At 41.8% G+C, this 18,036-nt stretch overlaps 1 protein-coding gene across 1 annotated transcript in view; it reads right to left on the bottom strand.

The window, feature by feature from the left end:
• The window catches only part of pdzrn3b (PDZ domain containing RING finger 3b), a 368,878-nt gene that overhangs the window by 16,910 nt on the left and 333,932 nt on the right, over positions 1-18,036 (bottom strand). The window contains exons 5-8 of the mRNA XM_078210148.1: positions 15,872-15,956; positions 10,989-11,087; positions 6,414-6,476; positions 5,621-5,722 (exon numbers count right to left, since the gene is read on the bottom strand). Coding sequence (XP_078066274.1) covers positions 5,621-5,722; positions 6,414-6,476; positions 10,989-11,087; positions 15,872-15,956 — 349 coding nt within the window. The remainder of the gene's footprint in view (positions 1-5,620; positions 5,723-6,413; positions 6,477-10,988; positions 11,088-15,871; positions 15,957-18,036) is intronic.

The following is an 18,036-nucleotide window of genomic DNA, read 5'->3' as shown; positions in this document are numbered from 1 at the left end:
GACAATGTTTAGCAGCATTTGTTACTCCTCAGATACTGAAGCAGTTCATGTCCAAATGCAGCGAGACCTGGACAATATTCAGGCTTATGCTAACAAATGGCAAGTAACATTCATGTCACACAAGTGCCAGACAATGATCACTTCCAACAAGAGAGGATCTAACCATTGCCCCATGACATTCATTGGCGTTATCATCACTGAATCTCCCACTATCAGCATTGAGGGTTATCATTAACTAGATGCCGAACTGGACTCGCCATATAAATACTGTGGCTACCAAAGCAGATTAAAGGCTAGGAATCCTCTGGCGATTAATTCACCCTCCCCAAAGCCTGTCCACCATCTACAAGGCATAAGTCAGGAGGGTAATGGAATACTCTCCACTTGCCTGGATGACAGCAGCTCCAACAACATTCAAGAAGCTTAACGCCCTTCAGACAAAGCAGCCCACTTGTTTCCTACCCCTTCCACCCCTCCATCACTGACGAACAGTGGCAGCTATGAGTACCATCTACAAGATGCACTGCAGGAACTCATCAAGGTTCCTTCAGCAGCACATTCCAAACCCACGACTCTACCATCTAGGAGGACAAGCACAACAGATATCCGGGAACACCACCACCTGGTGGCTCCCCCTCCATGGCACTCACCACCCTGACTTGGAAATATATCATTGCTCCTTCACTGTTGCTGGCTCAAAATCCTGGAATTGCATCCCTAACAGCACTGCGGGTGTACCTACTCTGCAACACTTCAAGAAGGCAGCTCACCACCACCTTCTCAGGGGCAACTAGATATTGGCAATAAATGCTGGCCTAGCTAGCAATGCCTGCATCCGGTAAATGAATTTAAAAAGTGGTGCTTGGTTGTAAAATTAAGCAGAGGGGGGTATTTTTTGTTCCTTTTGTGAATAATGACTTTGTGATTTTAGGGAATGAGGAATTACCGTGACTTGTCCAAGATGACTGGTTATTAGCTAATTACATATTTACTGAGGATCTACTTTCAAAGTTCAGGAAATTAAAAATTAATTTACATACATTATAATGGGTATCAGAGGCAAAGTTAAAAGCAGAAATTTGGCTAAATTGAAAACCAACTTGAAGATGATAGTTCATTGAGACACCACCCACCCACCAGCGTCCGCTCCCCGCCCACCCCCATAACAAATAGGAAAAAATACACATACTGTAAAAAGCAGGACTAAGGAAATTCTGCAGCAAATACATAAGCAATTGAGCCAAAGAGTTTCAAAATAGAAAATATGTAGGTGTAGCCATTGACAAAGGTAACAAGGTTAAAGGAAAAGTAAAGGCTAAGTAGGGAGAAAATCCTTTAAGTTATTAGATTTGTTGTTAAGAGCTGAAAGCCAGTTTGACAATCAGACAGTCCAGTCCAACCACAATCACGGGTTAGTACAATTTTATTTGCATAGTTTCAGCTTTATGCAACATGATAATTACCTGTAGATTCTCATGTCCAACAAAATAAATTCAAATCACTATTTTGGGGAGAAAATTAACATTCCTAACTTTCAAATCAAACAGCCTTATTGTTTTTTTTTTACATCCTGCACAATAGGGAGTGAGATTTTGTAGTTCGCAGCGAACCAACTTGCCCACAGACTTTTTATGGGCTTTTGCCCAGGGTGTTTGTCAGCCAACTGTTGAAAAGCTGCTGCAACCTCATACAGGATCTTAATCAACAGAGCAAGCAATTGTGCAACTCTTTGATGAATCAGACTGAAGAATAACTGAATTGATGAATTCAGACTGAAGACTGAAGAATGAGCAGAGTAGAGTTGAAAGTAAGAAGTGTTAGAGTATTTAATTTAATGTCAAATCTGGTACAAAACGCACAATAAAGGACAAAATGTGATAAGAGACACAGACAGACAGAAAGGAAACATTAAAGAAAAAATACATTTAAAAAAATCTCCAGCAACAATTAAAAGCTGAAGGAATGAGACTAGAATCATAGAAACCCTACAGTGCAGAAGGAGGCCATTCGGCCCATCGAGTCTGCACCGACCACAATCCCACCCAGGCCCTACCCCCACATATTTACCCGCTAATCCCACTAACCTACGCATCTCAGGACTCTAAGGGGCAATTTTTAACCTGGCCAATCAACCTAACCCGCACATCTTTGGACTGTGGGAGGAAACCGGAGCACCCGGAGGAAACCCACGCAGACACGAGGAGAATGTGCAAACTCCACACAGACAGTGACCCGAGCCGGGAATCGAACCCGGGACCCTGGAGCTGTGAAGCAACAGTGCTAACCACTGTGCTACCGTGCTGCCCAATTTCAAGGGCTGATGGTGCAGAGATAAAGCTATATTTGTAAAAGTATATGAGAGGGCACTTGACAATGATCAAGACTTATCACGCTATTAAAAGTGTATTCACTCTAAAATGGACAAATCGTAACATTTTCTGGCAACTTCAATTGAAATTTATCAGGCAAGTACAGCAAGTCCAGGTCATTCCATATATTTCAATGGCAAGTCTCTCAGTATGACCTTTCTCAGACCTTTGTCTTTTAGTTTCTGAAGAAGCAGTGCGTCTCAGAAAGGAATATATGGATTAATGCATTTGACTGCACCTTTACAGATTTCAAGTCAATAGCATTAAGTGATGTTAACTTCATCATTAACTTTACTTAAAAATACACACAAATATCTCCCAAAATTCATGGACTTCTACAAGACACGGTCCTGTTTGGGACCAGAAATGGCACAACAAGCCTTTCCTCTAACAACCTGGCATGGGGAGTAGCTCAAACCAGTCACATTGTAACCGAATCCACAATACTTAAAGTGCAGTCAAAGAGGGGGACTTAACATTAAAGGAAGCAAATTAACTTCCTTTCATGCCGACAGAACAGGGTTGATGGTGCAGAGATAAAGCTATAATTGTCCACAAAAGAAATGAAGAGTAAACAGTAAACAGACAGCTTAAACAAACCTGTGCAACCGAAGATCAAGCACCATTTCTTATGATGCCAGGAGGAACTTATAAAGAGGGAATTTCCTGGTATTAAATAGACTGGTATGTTTAAAAAGTCATCAATATGGCCTTCTCTCAGGCAGCAGCAATTCATTAGAAATCTTTCATGCTGAACTTTACCCTTTTAGGACAATGTCTCTTCCGGGATGATGCTTGATATACTTATTAGAATTGGGTCAAATTTCAGAATGATTCGCAATGCAGCAAGATCAGTTTTACAATGACAATAACTGTAATAATTAACATACAAATATTTCTAAAGCAGCTTTTAATTTAGATTTTTCTTTTCCTTTTAGTCCACCAATTAGTATTGAAATTAGACTGAAGTTATATTACTTTGTTTCTTCGCGAAGTGGTTTTGATAGTACAAGTGACACATTAGTGGCAGTGTGACTGAGAAGTGACATTTCAGTCTGTCTCCTGAATGCACTGGGATACGAGTAATGGGGCATGCTCCAGTAAATAGTGTCACACTGTTTACTCTTCATTCTGCAGTTAATATAATTTCAGCTCAATGTGATGTTGTATTTTAAAAGTATCTAGGTGATGCATGACAAATTAGTGAAAAGCAATAATCCTAATCTGAGATTCATAAAACCATAAGAAATAGGAGCAGGAGTAAGCCATTCAACCCTTTGAGCCTACCCTGCCATTTAATAAGATCATGGCTAATCTAACATCTACTGAGTCCACTTTCCTGCCTTCTCTCTGTAATCCTTAATTTCCCTACTGATTTAAAACCTTTCAATCATAGAATCATAGAAAATAGGAACAGGACTAGGACATTCGGCCCTTCAAGCCTGCTCATCAATTCATTATGATCATGTCTGATCATCCAACTCAGTAACCTGTTCCCACTGTACAAAACTCATCTCCAAACTCCATGGCCTGGGGCTCAGCTCCTCCCTCTGCGACTGGATCCTAGACTTCCTAACTCACAGACCGCAAATCAGTAAGGATAGGCAATGACACTTCCTCCATGATCATTCTCAACACCAGTGCTCCACAACGCAGTGTCCTCAGCCCCTTACTATACTCCTTATACACCTATTACTGTGTGGCCAAATTCCCCTCCAACTTGATTTTCAAGTTTGCTGATGACACCAGCGTAGTGGGTCAGATCTGAAACAATGGTGAGATGGAGTATAGGAAAGAGAATCTGGTAAACTGGACAATAACCTTTCCCTCAATGTAAATAAAATGGAGATAGTCATCGACTTCAGAAAGTGTAGTGGAGAACATGCCCCTGTCTACATCAATGGGAATGAAGTGGAAATGGTCATAAGACATAGGAGCAGAATTAGGCCACTCGGCCCATCGAGTCTGCTCCGCCATTCAATCATGGCTGATATTTTTCTCATCCCCATTCTCCTGCCTTTTCCCCATAACCCCTGATTCCTTTATTAATCAACAACCTATCTATCTCTGTCTTAAGGACACTCAATGACCTGGCCTCCACAGCCTTCTGCGACAAAGAATTCCACAGATTCACCACTCTCTGGCTGAAGAAATTCCTCCTCATCTTTGTTTTAAAGGATCGTCCCTTTAGCCTGAGGTTGTGCCCTCTGGTTCTAGTTTATCTTACTAGTGGAAACATCCTCTCCACGTCCACTCTATCCAGACCTCCCAGTACCCTGTAAGTTTCAATAAGATCCCCCTCATCCTTCTAAACTCCAAGAGTACAGACCCAGAGTCCTCAACCATTCCTCATACAAGCTCTTCATTCCAGGGATCATTCTTGTGAACCTCCTCTGGACCCTTTCCAAGGCCAGCACATTCTTCCTTAGATACGGGGCCCAAAACTGCTCACAATACTCCAAATGGGGTCTGACCAGAGCCTTATACAGCCAGAGAAGTACATCCCTGCTATAGTATTCTAGCCCTCTCAACATGAATGCTAACATTGCATTTGCCTTCCTAACTGCCGACTAAACCTACACGTTAACCTTAAGAGAATCTTGAACAATGACTCCCATGTCCCTTTGTGTTTCTGATTTCCTAAGCATTTTCCCATTTCGAAAATAGTCTATGCCTCCATTCCGAGCGCTTCAAGTTTCTAGGTAACCAGATCACCAACAACCTGTCCTGGTCCATGCCGACGTTATAGTTAAGAAAGCCCATCATACTGTGTGTGTGTGTCTGTATATATGTGTGTGTGGGGGCTGGCCAGTGATTGGGAGGCCGGTAGTGCAGGGCTATTATACATGTGCCGATCTTGGAGCTGACAGATCGATGTGTGCAGTGGTCCGCTTAACGCTATGTTGCCAGCCTCTTCAGTGGGAATAGGCCTCGCCCGCAGATTGTTAGCATCACTCTGTGATGCACAAGAGTGTGGGAGATTTATTTTGAAAATCCCGCTGCCAGTTTTTATAAGAATTTGGTACTTAGAATTTTTGGGAGAAAATCCCACCGATAAAATTTTGTTTCCACCTTAATTCTTGAGTTATCAAATGTTCATTCATAAAAAAGCTGAACATATTGTGGTCATATGGTTGTGCTGATGAGAGTGAGTGATTATGTGCATGCACACAAGGTAAGTTGGGGTTCATGTAAGGACTTTGTAATTTAACAGTGAATGGTCCAATCGACAAAGATAAAAATTCCCTTACCTGCATCTCAGGTCGTGCCAAAAGCAGAGAAATGTTCTTGCTTTCCTCACTGGTCAGCAGGGCCACAGCTTCCTCTCTGTTTTGGATCTCAATACCATTTATCTATAGAAGATAAATGATCACTACTCAATTGACATAAATGTAATGGAGCTTGTCGATCAAAATAGTGAAAGAATGTGATTAACCATCAAACTGTATGCTTCCTTGACAAATACCATTAATTAGTTTATTTCACATGATTCAATAAACAGAACCCAAGCTCTTGCCTTTCAGATTTAAAACAGACAATCATTTGCTCAGGAGCTCTAGCCTCAGAAATTCAGCAGTAAATTCTTAGCAGCATTTGATGGACACAAAAATTAACAAAAATGACAGCGCACAAAGTATATGTGATTTGATATCTGACCCAACTCAAGTATGACTCCAACTAGTGACTGAAATGTACCAGTCAGCCCCTGACAACTTCAACTTCTCGAAAAGAGAAGCATTGGTACAAGGAATGAACTTTTAAAGATTGTCGTAATTGTATCAAGAAGCAGAGGCCACAATAATTTGGTCATCATACTTGTGCCTAAACTGCCTAATAATTTCTACAGCTTTAACACAACGTAGCATGCACCAGGTCAACATTAGGACCATCTTCATTGCAACAACTTGAACAGGAACTTTTCTTAGGGTTTCCTCTAAATATGTCACGACTAAACTGTACAAATTATGGTAAAGTTTTGTAAAATGGATAAGTATAGACACAAATACCCATTCACCCACTTTAGTAAAGTAAGCATATCTTTACCTGAATTATTCGGTCCCCTTCCCTAATGCGGCCATCTTTTGCTGCAATACTGTTGGGATCAATCTGAAAATAAACAGTTTTTTAAATTTTAAGGTACGTTTAATCATTATTCTTCTGCTTTCCCTTTCTAGTGTTGCTTTGCATCAGCGTTCACGACTTAATTGTTGGGGGGGGGGGGGTGGGGTGTGTGGTGGTGGTGGTCGGGTCTGGAGTGCATCTACTTCACTGCAAGGAGCGTAGCAGGTAAGACAGACGAACTTAGGGCCTTAATGCTTACGAGGAATTTGGATGTGGTTGCGGTGACAGAGACTTGGTTGAAAGAGGGACAGGACTGGCAACTGAATATTCCGGGGTACAAGTGTTTTAGGCGAGACAGAGGAGGGGCCAAAAGAGGTGGGGGAGCAGCAGTATTAGTTAGAGAGCATATTACAGCGGTGCAGAGGGAGGACAATTCAGAGGGGTCGTGTAACGAGTCACTGTGGGTGGAGCTCAGAAACAGGAAGGGCGCAGTCACTATGTTGGGGGTATACTACAGGCTCCCCAACAGCCCAAGGGAAGTGGATATGTCAGGAGATAATGGATAGGTGCAGGAAAAATAGGGTTGTTGTAGTGGGAGACTTCAATTTTCCTGGAAATCGCGCAGGGCTGGGAGTCTGAATGGGGAGGCATTTGTAAAATGCATACAGGAAAGTTCTTTGGAACAGTATGTAGATAGCCCGACTAGAGAGGGGGCTATACTGGACCTCGTACTGGGGAATGAGCTCGGTCAGGTCTTCAAAGTTTCGGTAGGGGAACGTGGCAAATAGTGACCACAATTCTGTTAGCTTTAGGATAGTGCTGGAAAAGGATGAGTGGTGTCCCAAGGGTAAGGTGTTGGATTGGGGGAAGGCTAACTTTAGTGGGATTAGGCAGAAATTGGCAGCTGTTGATTGGGAGAGGCTGTTTGAGGGTAAATCCACATCTGGCATGTGGGAGTCTTTTAAGGAACAGTTGTTAGGGCTGCAGGATAGGCATGTGCCTGTAAAAAAGAAGGATAGGAAGGGTAGGATTCGAGAACCGTGGATAACCAGGGAAATTGAGGGATTGGTCAAAAAGAAAAGAGTGGCGTACGTTAGGTCCAGGCAGCTAAAAATGGAGGGAGCTCTGGAGGAATACAAAGAAAGTAGGAAAGAACTCAAACGAGGAATTAGAAGGGCAAAAAGGGGTCACAAAATGTCCTTGGCAGACAGGATTAAGGAGAATCCCAAGGAATTTTATTCATACATTAGGAACAAAAGGGTTGTCAGGGAAAAAAATCGGACCTCTCAGGGACAAAAGTGGGGAATTATGCTTAGAGCCCAAAGAAGTAGGGGAGATCCTAAATGAATACTTTGCGTCGGTATTCACAAAGGAGAGGGATGTGTTGACTGGGAGTGTCTCGGAGGGGAGTGTTGACCCGTTAGAGAAAATCTCCATGACAAGGGAGGAAGTATTAGGTTTTTTAGGGAATATAAAGACTGACGCAAATCTTTGTCTCGTCACTGGACACAGGTGAGGTCCCAGAGGATTGGAGGATAGCTAATGTGGTCCCGTTATTTAAGAAGGGTAGGAAGGACAACCCGGGAAATTATAGGCCGGTGAGCTTGACGTCCGTGGTCGGGAAGTTGTTGGAGAGGATTCTTAGAGATAGGATGTATGCGCATTTAGAAAGGAATAAACTCATTCACGATAGTCAGCATGGTTTTGTGAGAGGGAGGTCATGCCTCACTAACCTGGTGGAGTTTTTTGAAGAAGTGACTAGAATGGTTGACGAGGGAAGGGCCGTGAATGTCGTCTATATGGACTTTAGTAAAGCATTTGACAAAGTCCCTCATGGTAGGTTGGTGCAAAAGGTTGGATCTCATGGGATAAAGGGGGAGGTGGCTAGATGGGTGGAGAACTGGCTTGGTCACAGAAGACAGAGGGTGGTAGTGGAAGGGTCTTTTTCCAGCTGGATGCCTGTGACTAGTGGTGTTCCGCAGGGCTCTGTATCGGGACCTCTGCTGTTTGTGATTTATATAAACGATCTGGAAGAAGGTGTAACTGGGGTGATCAGTAAGTTTGCGGACGACACGAAATTGGCTGGACTTGCAGATAGTGAGGAACATTGTCAGAGGCTACAGAAGGATATAGATAGGCTGGAAATTTGGGCAAAGAAATGGCAGATGGAATTCAATCCAGATAAATGCGAAGTGATGCATTTTGGTAGAACTAATGTAGGTGGGAGCTATACGATAAATGGCAGAACCATAAAGGGTGTAGATACGCAGAGGGACCTGGGTGTGCAAGTCCACAGATCCTTGAAGGTGACGTCACAGGTGGAGAAGGTAGTGAATAAGGCATATGGCATGCTTGCCTTTATAGGACGGGGCATAGAGTATAAAAGTTGGGGTCTGATGTTGCGGTTGTATACAACATTGGTTCGGCCGCATTTGGAATACTGCACCCAGTTCTGGTCGCCACACTACCAGAAGGACGTGGAGGCTTTAGAGAGAGTGCAGAGGAGGTTTACCAGGATGTTGCCTGGTATGGAAGGGCTTAGTTATGGGGAGAGATTGGGTAAACTGGGGTTGTTCTCACTGGAAAGATGGAGGATGAGGGGTGACCTAATAGAGGTGTATAAAATTATGAAAGGCATAGATAGATAGAGGCATAGAATGGTGGGAAGCTTTTTCCCAGATCGGTGGTGACGTTCACGAGGGGTCATAGGTTCAAGGTGAGGGGGGGGGGAAGTTTAACACGGATATCAGAAGGACGTATTTTACACAGAGGGTGGTGGGGGCCTGGAATGCGCTGCCGGGCAAGGTAGTGGAGGCGGACACACTGGGAACGTTTCAGACTTATCTAGATAGCCACATGAACGGAGTGGGAATGGAGGGATACAAAAGAATGGTCTAGTTTGGACCAAGGAGCGGCGCGGGCTTGGAGGGCCGAAGGGCCTGTTCCTGTGCTGCATTGTTCTTTGTTCCCCGATGTGGGGTGCTACTCTAAACCCCGCCGGAATAAAGTACTCCTGGCGGGGTGGGAGATTCAATCGGGACCAGAAAGTTCCAATAATGAAATGTAAAACATATTTAAAATACATTTTAAAAAATTCAAATGACTTACCTGCCTTCCCGCTGGTTTCCAGCGTGGTCTGGTCTCTGACTGTTCTCCGGCTCTGGGAGATGAGCATGCATTCCCGGCGCATGCGCAAATCCCAGAACAAGGCCAATGACACGCATTTCCCACCCCGACCTGCCAGAAAAGTTGTGGGTCGCGATGGGAGAATCGCCCCCTATTTTGCTGGTGTGAAACGCTGAGGCCAAATTAGACAGAAGAAATTGCGGCCAAGTATCTCAGTTCCACAGTGCGCTCCTTTGAAGAGGTTCAGGAACTTGTGGCAGATAGGACCTGCTCTTCTGAATCCTTGAAGATAGTTATATATTAAGTTGCGTGTTATGTTTTGTCTTTGGGGGTACTGCTATTTCCAGATTCACTTTGCTCTCCTATAATTTCCCTGCAACATATTCCATTATTTGTGTCTCCCTTCCCCTTGCATGTTTTGTATACGTCTCATTTTTAATTCATTTCTGATTGATTGCTTATTTAAGGTCATCCTCGTGGGCTTATCATTGTGCCGTATCAATTTTTTTATAGTTCAGTATTTATTTGTATTAGCTTTCCACATAACAAGTTAAACTTAATATTTTGCTCACTTTCTCCTCCATCAAAATCTGCGCAATATCAGGTTTTAAAAGAATCAAAGACTATGAAGATAATCTATGTGCGGGATTCCCCAAGCCTGTTTGCCCCACCCCACTGCCAGCGAGAATGGAGAATTTGGCGCTCGGCCAAAACTCAATTCATTGCAGCAGCACCAGAGAATTCCAGCTGCGATCAAGGTCAGAGGTTTCCAGTGAATATCTCAGTTATGATTAACCTGGTACTATCACACGGTTTGCATTAAAAAAATGTTGTTTATTGCTTTCTGGAGAGTGACTGGCAACAAAATTAACTTATGTTTATACAATTTATTTCACATACAAATTTATTTATTCCAAATCGAGTACTTCAAGATGGTGCATTTTGCTAGATTTTGTTACATTGGTTGAGATCTATGCATATGGTATTTATTGAAAATGCACACTTGTTTTGACTATAATGAAAATCAGCAGCACCAATAACACGCTAAGTGACAGCAACACTGACATTCCTCTAGTTATGCAACAACTTAAAAACCCGCATTGCTGAGTATCACTACTTTTTTGAGTCTCTCTCTTCAAATCCCCTTTCCTCAAGCCTGAAAATTTGTCAAACATTTACGTGCAAGGAACATTGGAGCATTTCTTTTTGCTTTCTGTTGCAAAGGAGTCAACATTTAATTAGATAACTAGATTGTTTTATTTGGTTAAAATTGTTGTGGACATGTTGAAAAAGAACAAAGCCATAGTCACGGCAGTGATGGCAATTTACATGCTACACTGAGTAATTCAGACCTTGTCATTTCTATTCTACACATTACTGTTTCTAAAAGTACATTTCACTTTTAAACGTAATGCAACACGTGCTTCTTACCTCGCTTACATATATTCCCATGTCATCTTCATCATCTGTTCTGTAGCATACTGTGAGGCCAAGCTTGTCCTGGCTGCGCAATCTGTACAGATCTACTTCCTAATCAAAGACAAATAGAGAATTCAGAAGTTTTAAAAAAAATAATTGAGGGCCTGAGTTTACGAAAACGGGCACAGAATCGCGGTAAAGTTGGACGCAGGCCTATACCGCGATCTGCACCCGATTACGAGCAGATCGCGACTTTACCGACACCCGATTCGGGCGCGGGCCAGACCTGCGCCCGAATTGGGCGGCCCGACGATTTAAGTGCATTTGCATGCATTTAAATCGACTTAATGAACCGCGCGCTCAACTCTACGGCCAAATCCCACTTTACCATCCTCTGGCCTGATCCGCGTCCGCGCTGTTACCGACCTGCAAAATAAAAGTCTGAAGTCGCCGTTGCAGCCTCCGAAGAGCAGGGTCAGAGACTGCAACGGTTCTCTGACCCAGGTCATCCTCTAGTTGGGGCGGGAGGGGGGGTGGGAGGGGTGCGACGTCTCATCCCGGGGGGGGGGGGGGCGGGGGGGGAGAGGGCATGGGGCGTGACGTCTCATCCCCTAGGGGGGAGGGGAGGGGGTGTGACATCTCATCCTCTGGGGGGGTGGGGGTTGATGACTCATCCCCGGGGGGGGGGGGGGAGAAGAGAGGGTGTGACCGATCATCCCCTGGGGGGCTGTGAGAGGGTGTGTGACGTATCATCCTCTGGTCGGGGGGGGTTCCGCTGCCAGTCTGCGGCCGATCCCTCCTGCCAGAGTGGACGTGCGGCCATGCCATCCCACAAAACCTTCAGGATGAAGCGATTCCTCGCTATGAAGATGAAGCAGAACCGGCCGATTCCACAGTGGATCCGCATGAAAACCGGCTACAAGATCAGTACAAGTCCAAGAGGAGACACTGGAGAAGGACCAAGCTGGGCCTGTAAAGGGATACACCACCGCTGGTACACTACCAGCCACAGCCATCTCTCCCGCTCTCTTGCCCCTGCAGGGAAGAGTAATCCACTCTTTAACCCACAGGATGAACGTCAGAGAGCCGCTCTCTCCGCTTTCTGCTTTTTTTTTCGTGCCCGGGCGCGCTCTGTCAGATTTTTTTCGAACTGCACATGCGCAGTTCAGAGCTCCGATCGGTCCGCCAGCGCTAAGCCCCGCCCACAGCGCGGATTGGGCCGGAGCCAGCAAAACGCGTATGGGCGCACTGGAAAGAGGATTCCAGGCGCGGATCTATTTGACGCCCGGATTCGGCACTTAGACTCAAAATGGTAAAATTCCCCCGAGACTTCTCACTCAAATTCAGATCTGGTGTTCAGATTTGATTACACTGCTTCAATTTCATTTGCCTTTGGTTGAGTTTCTCCCACTAGGGTGACATTGCAAGCACTCAGCAGAAACACTATGCACCAAAGACCTCGATAGAGTTTCAATCACTTTGTTCTAGCGTGACAAATTCATATAGAAAAACCATTTTCCATTGAATTAATACAAAGATAACCTACATGCCCATATTTCAAATGGTATTCCGTAGCAGAACTGTCAAAAGTCCATGGAAAAAAATGTATATTTTTAATCAATTATAGTTGCCGACCATTATTTGAAATAATGAAATAATCACTTGAAGTCAAATATTTTGTTGTACGTAAATGCATTAATTTTTCTTCAGTGGCTTTTCTTTTAGAAGATAAGACTGCAATAAATATTGTGGCAACTTCACATTTTTAAAAAGTGACTACGATTAGAGTGTGAAATAATTTGAAATGAAATAAATTTCATTTCCTTAACCAACTCCTCATACAACACATCTCAAGCTTCATACATATTAACGGTAAAATAGAACTTGACTTCAGGCAATTTATTTAAATTTTACCTTTTTTCATATATGTACATGTGTATTTATATAAAGATTTTAAAAAACTGTGTTTATCAACATTCAGTTGGTGTAAAATTGGACTTCAGCAAAATACAAACCGGATGAGGTGTGAAAAGGGCTGTCTTTTTGCCTTCCTTCATTTTGAACAGCTGCTAAAGATGAAATTAATTCACCAGAAGAGCTTTTCTTTAAATCAATATTCTACTTTGAATTTAAAATACTTAATGAAATGTGAACCTATGTGATTATTTAACAAGTAAAATCCCAGCAGAGGGGGAAAATAAAACAAAATTTCCTGTACAAACACAGTGGGAGGTCTGGGATATTGGACTTAACAAAATTACAAATTTGGCTAGAATATTTCATTGAAACTGCAATCCACAACAATGCAATATCAGAATTGGATTGTAATGCAAGGAGTTATAGTTAATGCATGGCACATCAAAATCATTTTAGCAATCTGTAACATCGCATCAGAAATCGGGCAATTACATTTGACAGGAAGGTGTGTACCTCACTCTTACAGCATATTCCAACTGCAGATGACTGAGAGGTATGTATATCACTAAGCATTGGAGAGCCATTAAGACAATTGAAAAATACATTATTTATTGACAGCTCTGCATGACAGTTGGCAGACAGAGGCAGACAAACCAGCAATCTTTGTTCTAGATTTGCCAACATGTGTAATTTGCTAAATAAGATGTCATTGACATTTTTGCTGCCTTTTATATAACCTAATCAATCTGATAGATGTTCATTTTTTAACATAAATTATTTGAAAAGTGGCAAAAAAGTATGAGATACACAATCCAGATGATTAGTTATGATATCAATCGCAGAAAGGAATGACAGTTGTAAGCCGATTAAACGTGATGGAAGTTATTCCATTTCAAGTAATAAAATGGTAAATATTATCCATTGCTTGGGGCTGTTGAGTTGCGATTTGGTCATTAATCAATGTTAGGCAGGGTCATAGTGCCATCCAACTCCCTTCAATGTACTGAGGATCGTTTAAATGAACATAGGTTTCCATTATCTCCTACCAATTATAAGCTGCATTTTAAGATCCTTTTTTAAAAAAGTAACCAACAAATATTGTGCACAGTAACTGGATAGCCAATAAACAAAAGGCATATTTTGGAATCCTGACTTGGAATTTAATTGGTAGCTGTCTTTTTAAAAAATTACAGTCGGTATGCTTCAAGCAAATGCCCATTGCGCTTTTAAATAAAGTTTCATTTTGGGGCATTTTCCTCAGAGAATACATTTTAGGTGGAACTAGCTAAAGTTTGGTGGTAATATTTCGCAATTCAATTCTTTGTTGTCCTATGTCTTCCAGCACTTGTATCCAGTCCCTTAGGACTTGTTCAAATCCCATGCAAGTCTGTTTGTTTTATGAACTTACGATTCTCCATATACTAATTTATTTTGTCCAATAATTTTATGTACCTGCACCTCATATTTCAGTGTTTTAACATTTCAAGGTTTAAGCTAATGTGAATATTGATTTGCTATAGAAAATAACTTCATGTTAACATTTCAATGTTTAAAGGTTTAGATCAACATAACTTTTGACACAAAGTGAACATGTTCTGTTATTTTATGCTAACCAGAAGATACTGAATTTACAAACATACACTGTCAGAGAGATTTGTCGAAATGTTGACAACAAAATTCGTATCATATGTTAACCTCTCAGCTCCTTAGAAATGCAGTTTTAAATAAAAGTGCATTTTGCCTATCCTGCTTGTTTGCACTAAACTGTTGCCTTGATGTAGACATTTCATAGAAAACAACACCTGATCTTTACATTGCTACCACAATTAAATTCCAAGCACGTCCACTGGAGAGAAACCCCATAAGGCTGACTTGATATTTTTCTTGCATGGCTCGACATTTCCATTACAGTAAATGGAACAAGTGTCTCTGTGGTCGGCTCAAAAGCATTTATCAACGGACAACAAAAAGTAACTGAGAAAGGTACTGGAGCTCTGCTTTGCTAGTACTTTGACCTCCCCATTGATCTTAGTCTTCAAGATTTGAACAAGCTTCTTTAGTGGCTCAAGACATACTATCAGGTCCTTAAGAGTTTCCCAATGCTCAGCTGCCTGTGTCACTGCACCGCTCACCTTTTGCCACCACACAGTATATCAAAGTCACCATTATTAATGGTTCAGCTCACATCATCATGAAGGAATGAACAGTAAAAAGTTTACCATTTATGTCTGATATTTTTAATTTTCATATATCACGTTACTTTTGTAATATAATTATTAACTATTACAATTTATGCATTGATTTCAGCTGGTGCTTTGATGCGTTGATGATTTATATAAACAATAACTTTGAAAATTAATGACTTGAAAATAGAAATAATCCAACTTGTTTTACAGTTAATGATAGCTGAAGATTTCGCAATTTGTGAAGTTATAATATATATAAATAAAATGTAACAGGAGCCAAGGCTTTATCTTCTTGAGAGCATGTTACTATCAAAGGCTTGATAGAAAATTGTGGAGAATTATTAACATTAATCAATTGTGGAATGTGTTAGCATCAGCCCTCTAAAGAAGTGGTGTACTTCAGCATTACATCTACGTAATCTACTCTTGATATGACCTCCTTATGATATAATTAAAGATTCCATTGATTAAACACCACAGACCAAAAAATAAAGATTATGTCCTGTTTTTAAGGACCATTTTGACAAAGTAGATTGAAATATTTTGTTTCGTCCTTTGTGAAATAAATTATAGATTTTGCTGCCAACTGCACCATTAAAATAATTATTAAGTGCAAAACATTAATTATATATTCATAAGGAAAAATGGTCTTAATCAACCAAGTGCAGGTCTAAGTGTGAAAGGTCAAGAATGCCATATAAATATTTCACAGTAAAAGAAAATCTTCAAAGTGTTAAAATATACAAACTTAACAGGTTTTCCATCTAACCGGCCTCCATAAAATGAGCTCACCTCGTATTCTAATTCTTCTCTGTCCATTTCAGTTTGCAATCCTAAGTAGTCATTTGGATCATAATAATCCTGTCCTGATGGGTGCCTACGATGAAAAAAGTAATGCTAATAAGATGATTCACATTTTAAATTAAATTATAATTTGATATCAAAACAAAAAACTGCAGAAGATGCAAACAACACTACAGTGGATTTCAATGCACAAAAGAACCACATTCCTTTTTTTGAGATAGCTTCTAATATCGAAGAAAAAGGGATTGAATCAGTCACAGTTGGAGTTTGTACTTCCAGACTTAAATGGCCTAGAACAGGTCGCAACAGTCAATCAGTTTTTGTTGTTGACATAGTGTATGTTGTATTAGAACACATGCTTGTATATAAAACATGTCACTGTCTTCTATAAAACATACTACATGGCACAGATCCTAAGATGGCACCTTCCAAACCAATAACCACTTTCATCTAGAAGGACAAGGGCAGCAGATACATGGGAACACCACCACCTGTAAGTTTCCCTCAAAGCCACTCACCATCCTGACTTGGAAATATCTCGCTGTTCCTTCGCAATCACTGTCAAAATCCTGGGACTCCCTCCCTAGCAGCATTATGGGTCAACCCACCGGACGTGGACTGCAGCATTTCAAGAAGGCAACTCACCACCACCTTCTCAAGAGCAACGAGGGATGGGCAATAAATGCTGGCCAGCCAGCAGTGCCCATGTTCCATGAATAAATTACAAGAAAAATGCATTTCCTTGCCTTTATGAAGCACAAAACGGAAGAAAATCTTGCAAATCAGTGAAAAGTCTAATGATGACTTTGAAACCACTGTCAATTGTTGTAAAAACCACTCTGGTTCAGTAACGTCCTTTAGAGAAGGAAATCTGTTGTCCTTACCTGGTCTGGCCTATATGTGACTACAGGTCCATAGCAATGCTCAGAAATGGAGGGCAGATAGGGACGGGCAATAAAGGCTGGTTCAACCAGCAATGCCCAAATCCCGTGAATGAATAAAAAAAAGAATTAACCCATTACCCTACACTTTACAGTCTCAGTGGAACAGCTCAATCGAATTAGTGGAGCCCTCCAACCAGATTTGGGAATATTGACTCCTCTGAATAATCATTATGTCTGCATTCAAATTACATTCCTGGTGTTTTCTACTGACTTACGATTCAAATCCTATTCTTCTTTAGCCTACGTTTCACATCCCTAAGATTGATCTTTATGGCACCATTCAAACGTTGACGGCACTGACCCTTTTCTTACAACTTTTGGCATTAACCAGTGTATGAGCTGCCTTACTAATTCAAATTAATTCCCCCATGCAGCAGACAGGCTATGGAAAAGCACGAGAGGTCCTTAATTAATAATCCCAGTTCCAGGACACTTACTTCATCAATAACCTTCCTTCCGTCTTCAGGTCAGAAGTAGGGATCTTCACTGATAATTGCATAATGTTCAGCCCCATTCACAACGCGGCAAATTTTACTGTACCGCCCATCACGGGAATCGGAACGGGCGAGGGATGGACCATGGAAAGGTCCGTAGACCTCAGACTGGATTTTCCGGTTTTGTGGCGAGTGAGGCAAGAAAATCCTGCCCACGTTTTCCAGCTTTGGGACCTGCACCAAAGAGCTGTTGACAGTATCCCTTCACAAGTTTCTCTACCTTCCCTCACAGTGTCATACTGAAGGACTTGATATATCCTTTAGAGATACTGCAGTATTAATGCATATTAGTAGTCATGTTGTGATGCTACTGTGCCTTTGTGACTTTTAAAGGGCGTCTTGACAAATACATGAATAGGATGGGAATAGGGGGATATGGTCCTCGGAAGAGTAGGGGGTTTGGTTCAGTCGGGCAGCATGGTCGGTGCAGGCTTGGAGGGCTGAAGGGAATGTTCCTGTTCTGTAATGTTCTTTGTTCTTTAACAAATGTATTTTAATCATGTTTCTCTGCAGCGCTTTTAAGAGGGCTTGGTCTTTTGTGATTGTTGTCACACTATCTGTACCGGTATCTTTTATGGTTGCTGTAGCAGGGTAATTGCAGCAATGTTTATTTTTAATCTGAGCCTAACGCAATGTCCTGGGGTTTTGGACTCTTTTGAATTATTGGGAGAAGATTGATTGACAGGACAAGGTCAAGTGGAAATCGAAGAGTTAC

Source organism: Mustelus asterias, chromosome 3 (assembly GCF_964213995.1).
Source record: "Mustelus asterias chromosome 3, sMusAst1.hap1.1, whole genome shotgun sequence".
Taxonomy (NCBI): domain Eukaryota; kingdom Metazoa; phylum Chordata; class Chondrichthyes; order Carcharhiniformes; family Triakidae; genus Mustelus; species Mustelus asterias.
This window is presented reverse-complemented; position numbering and strand designations above follow the sequence as displayed.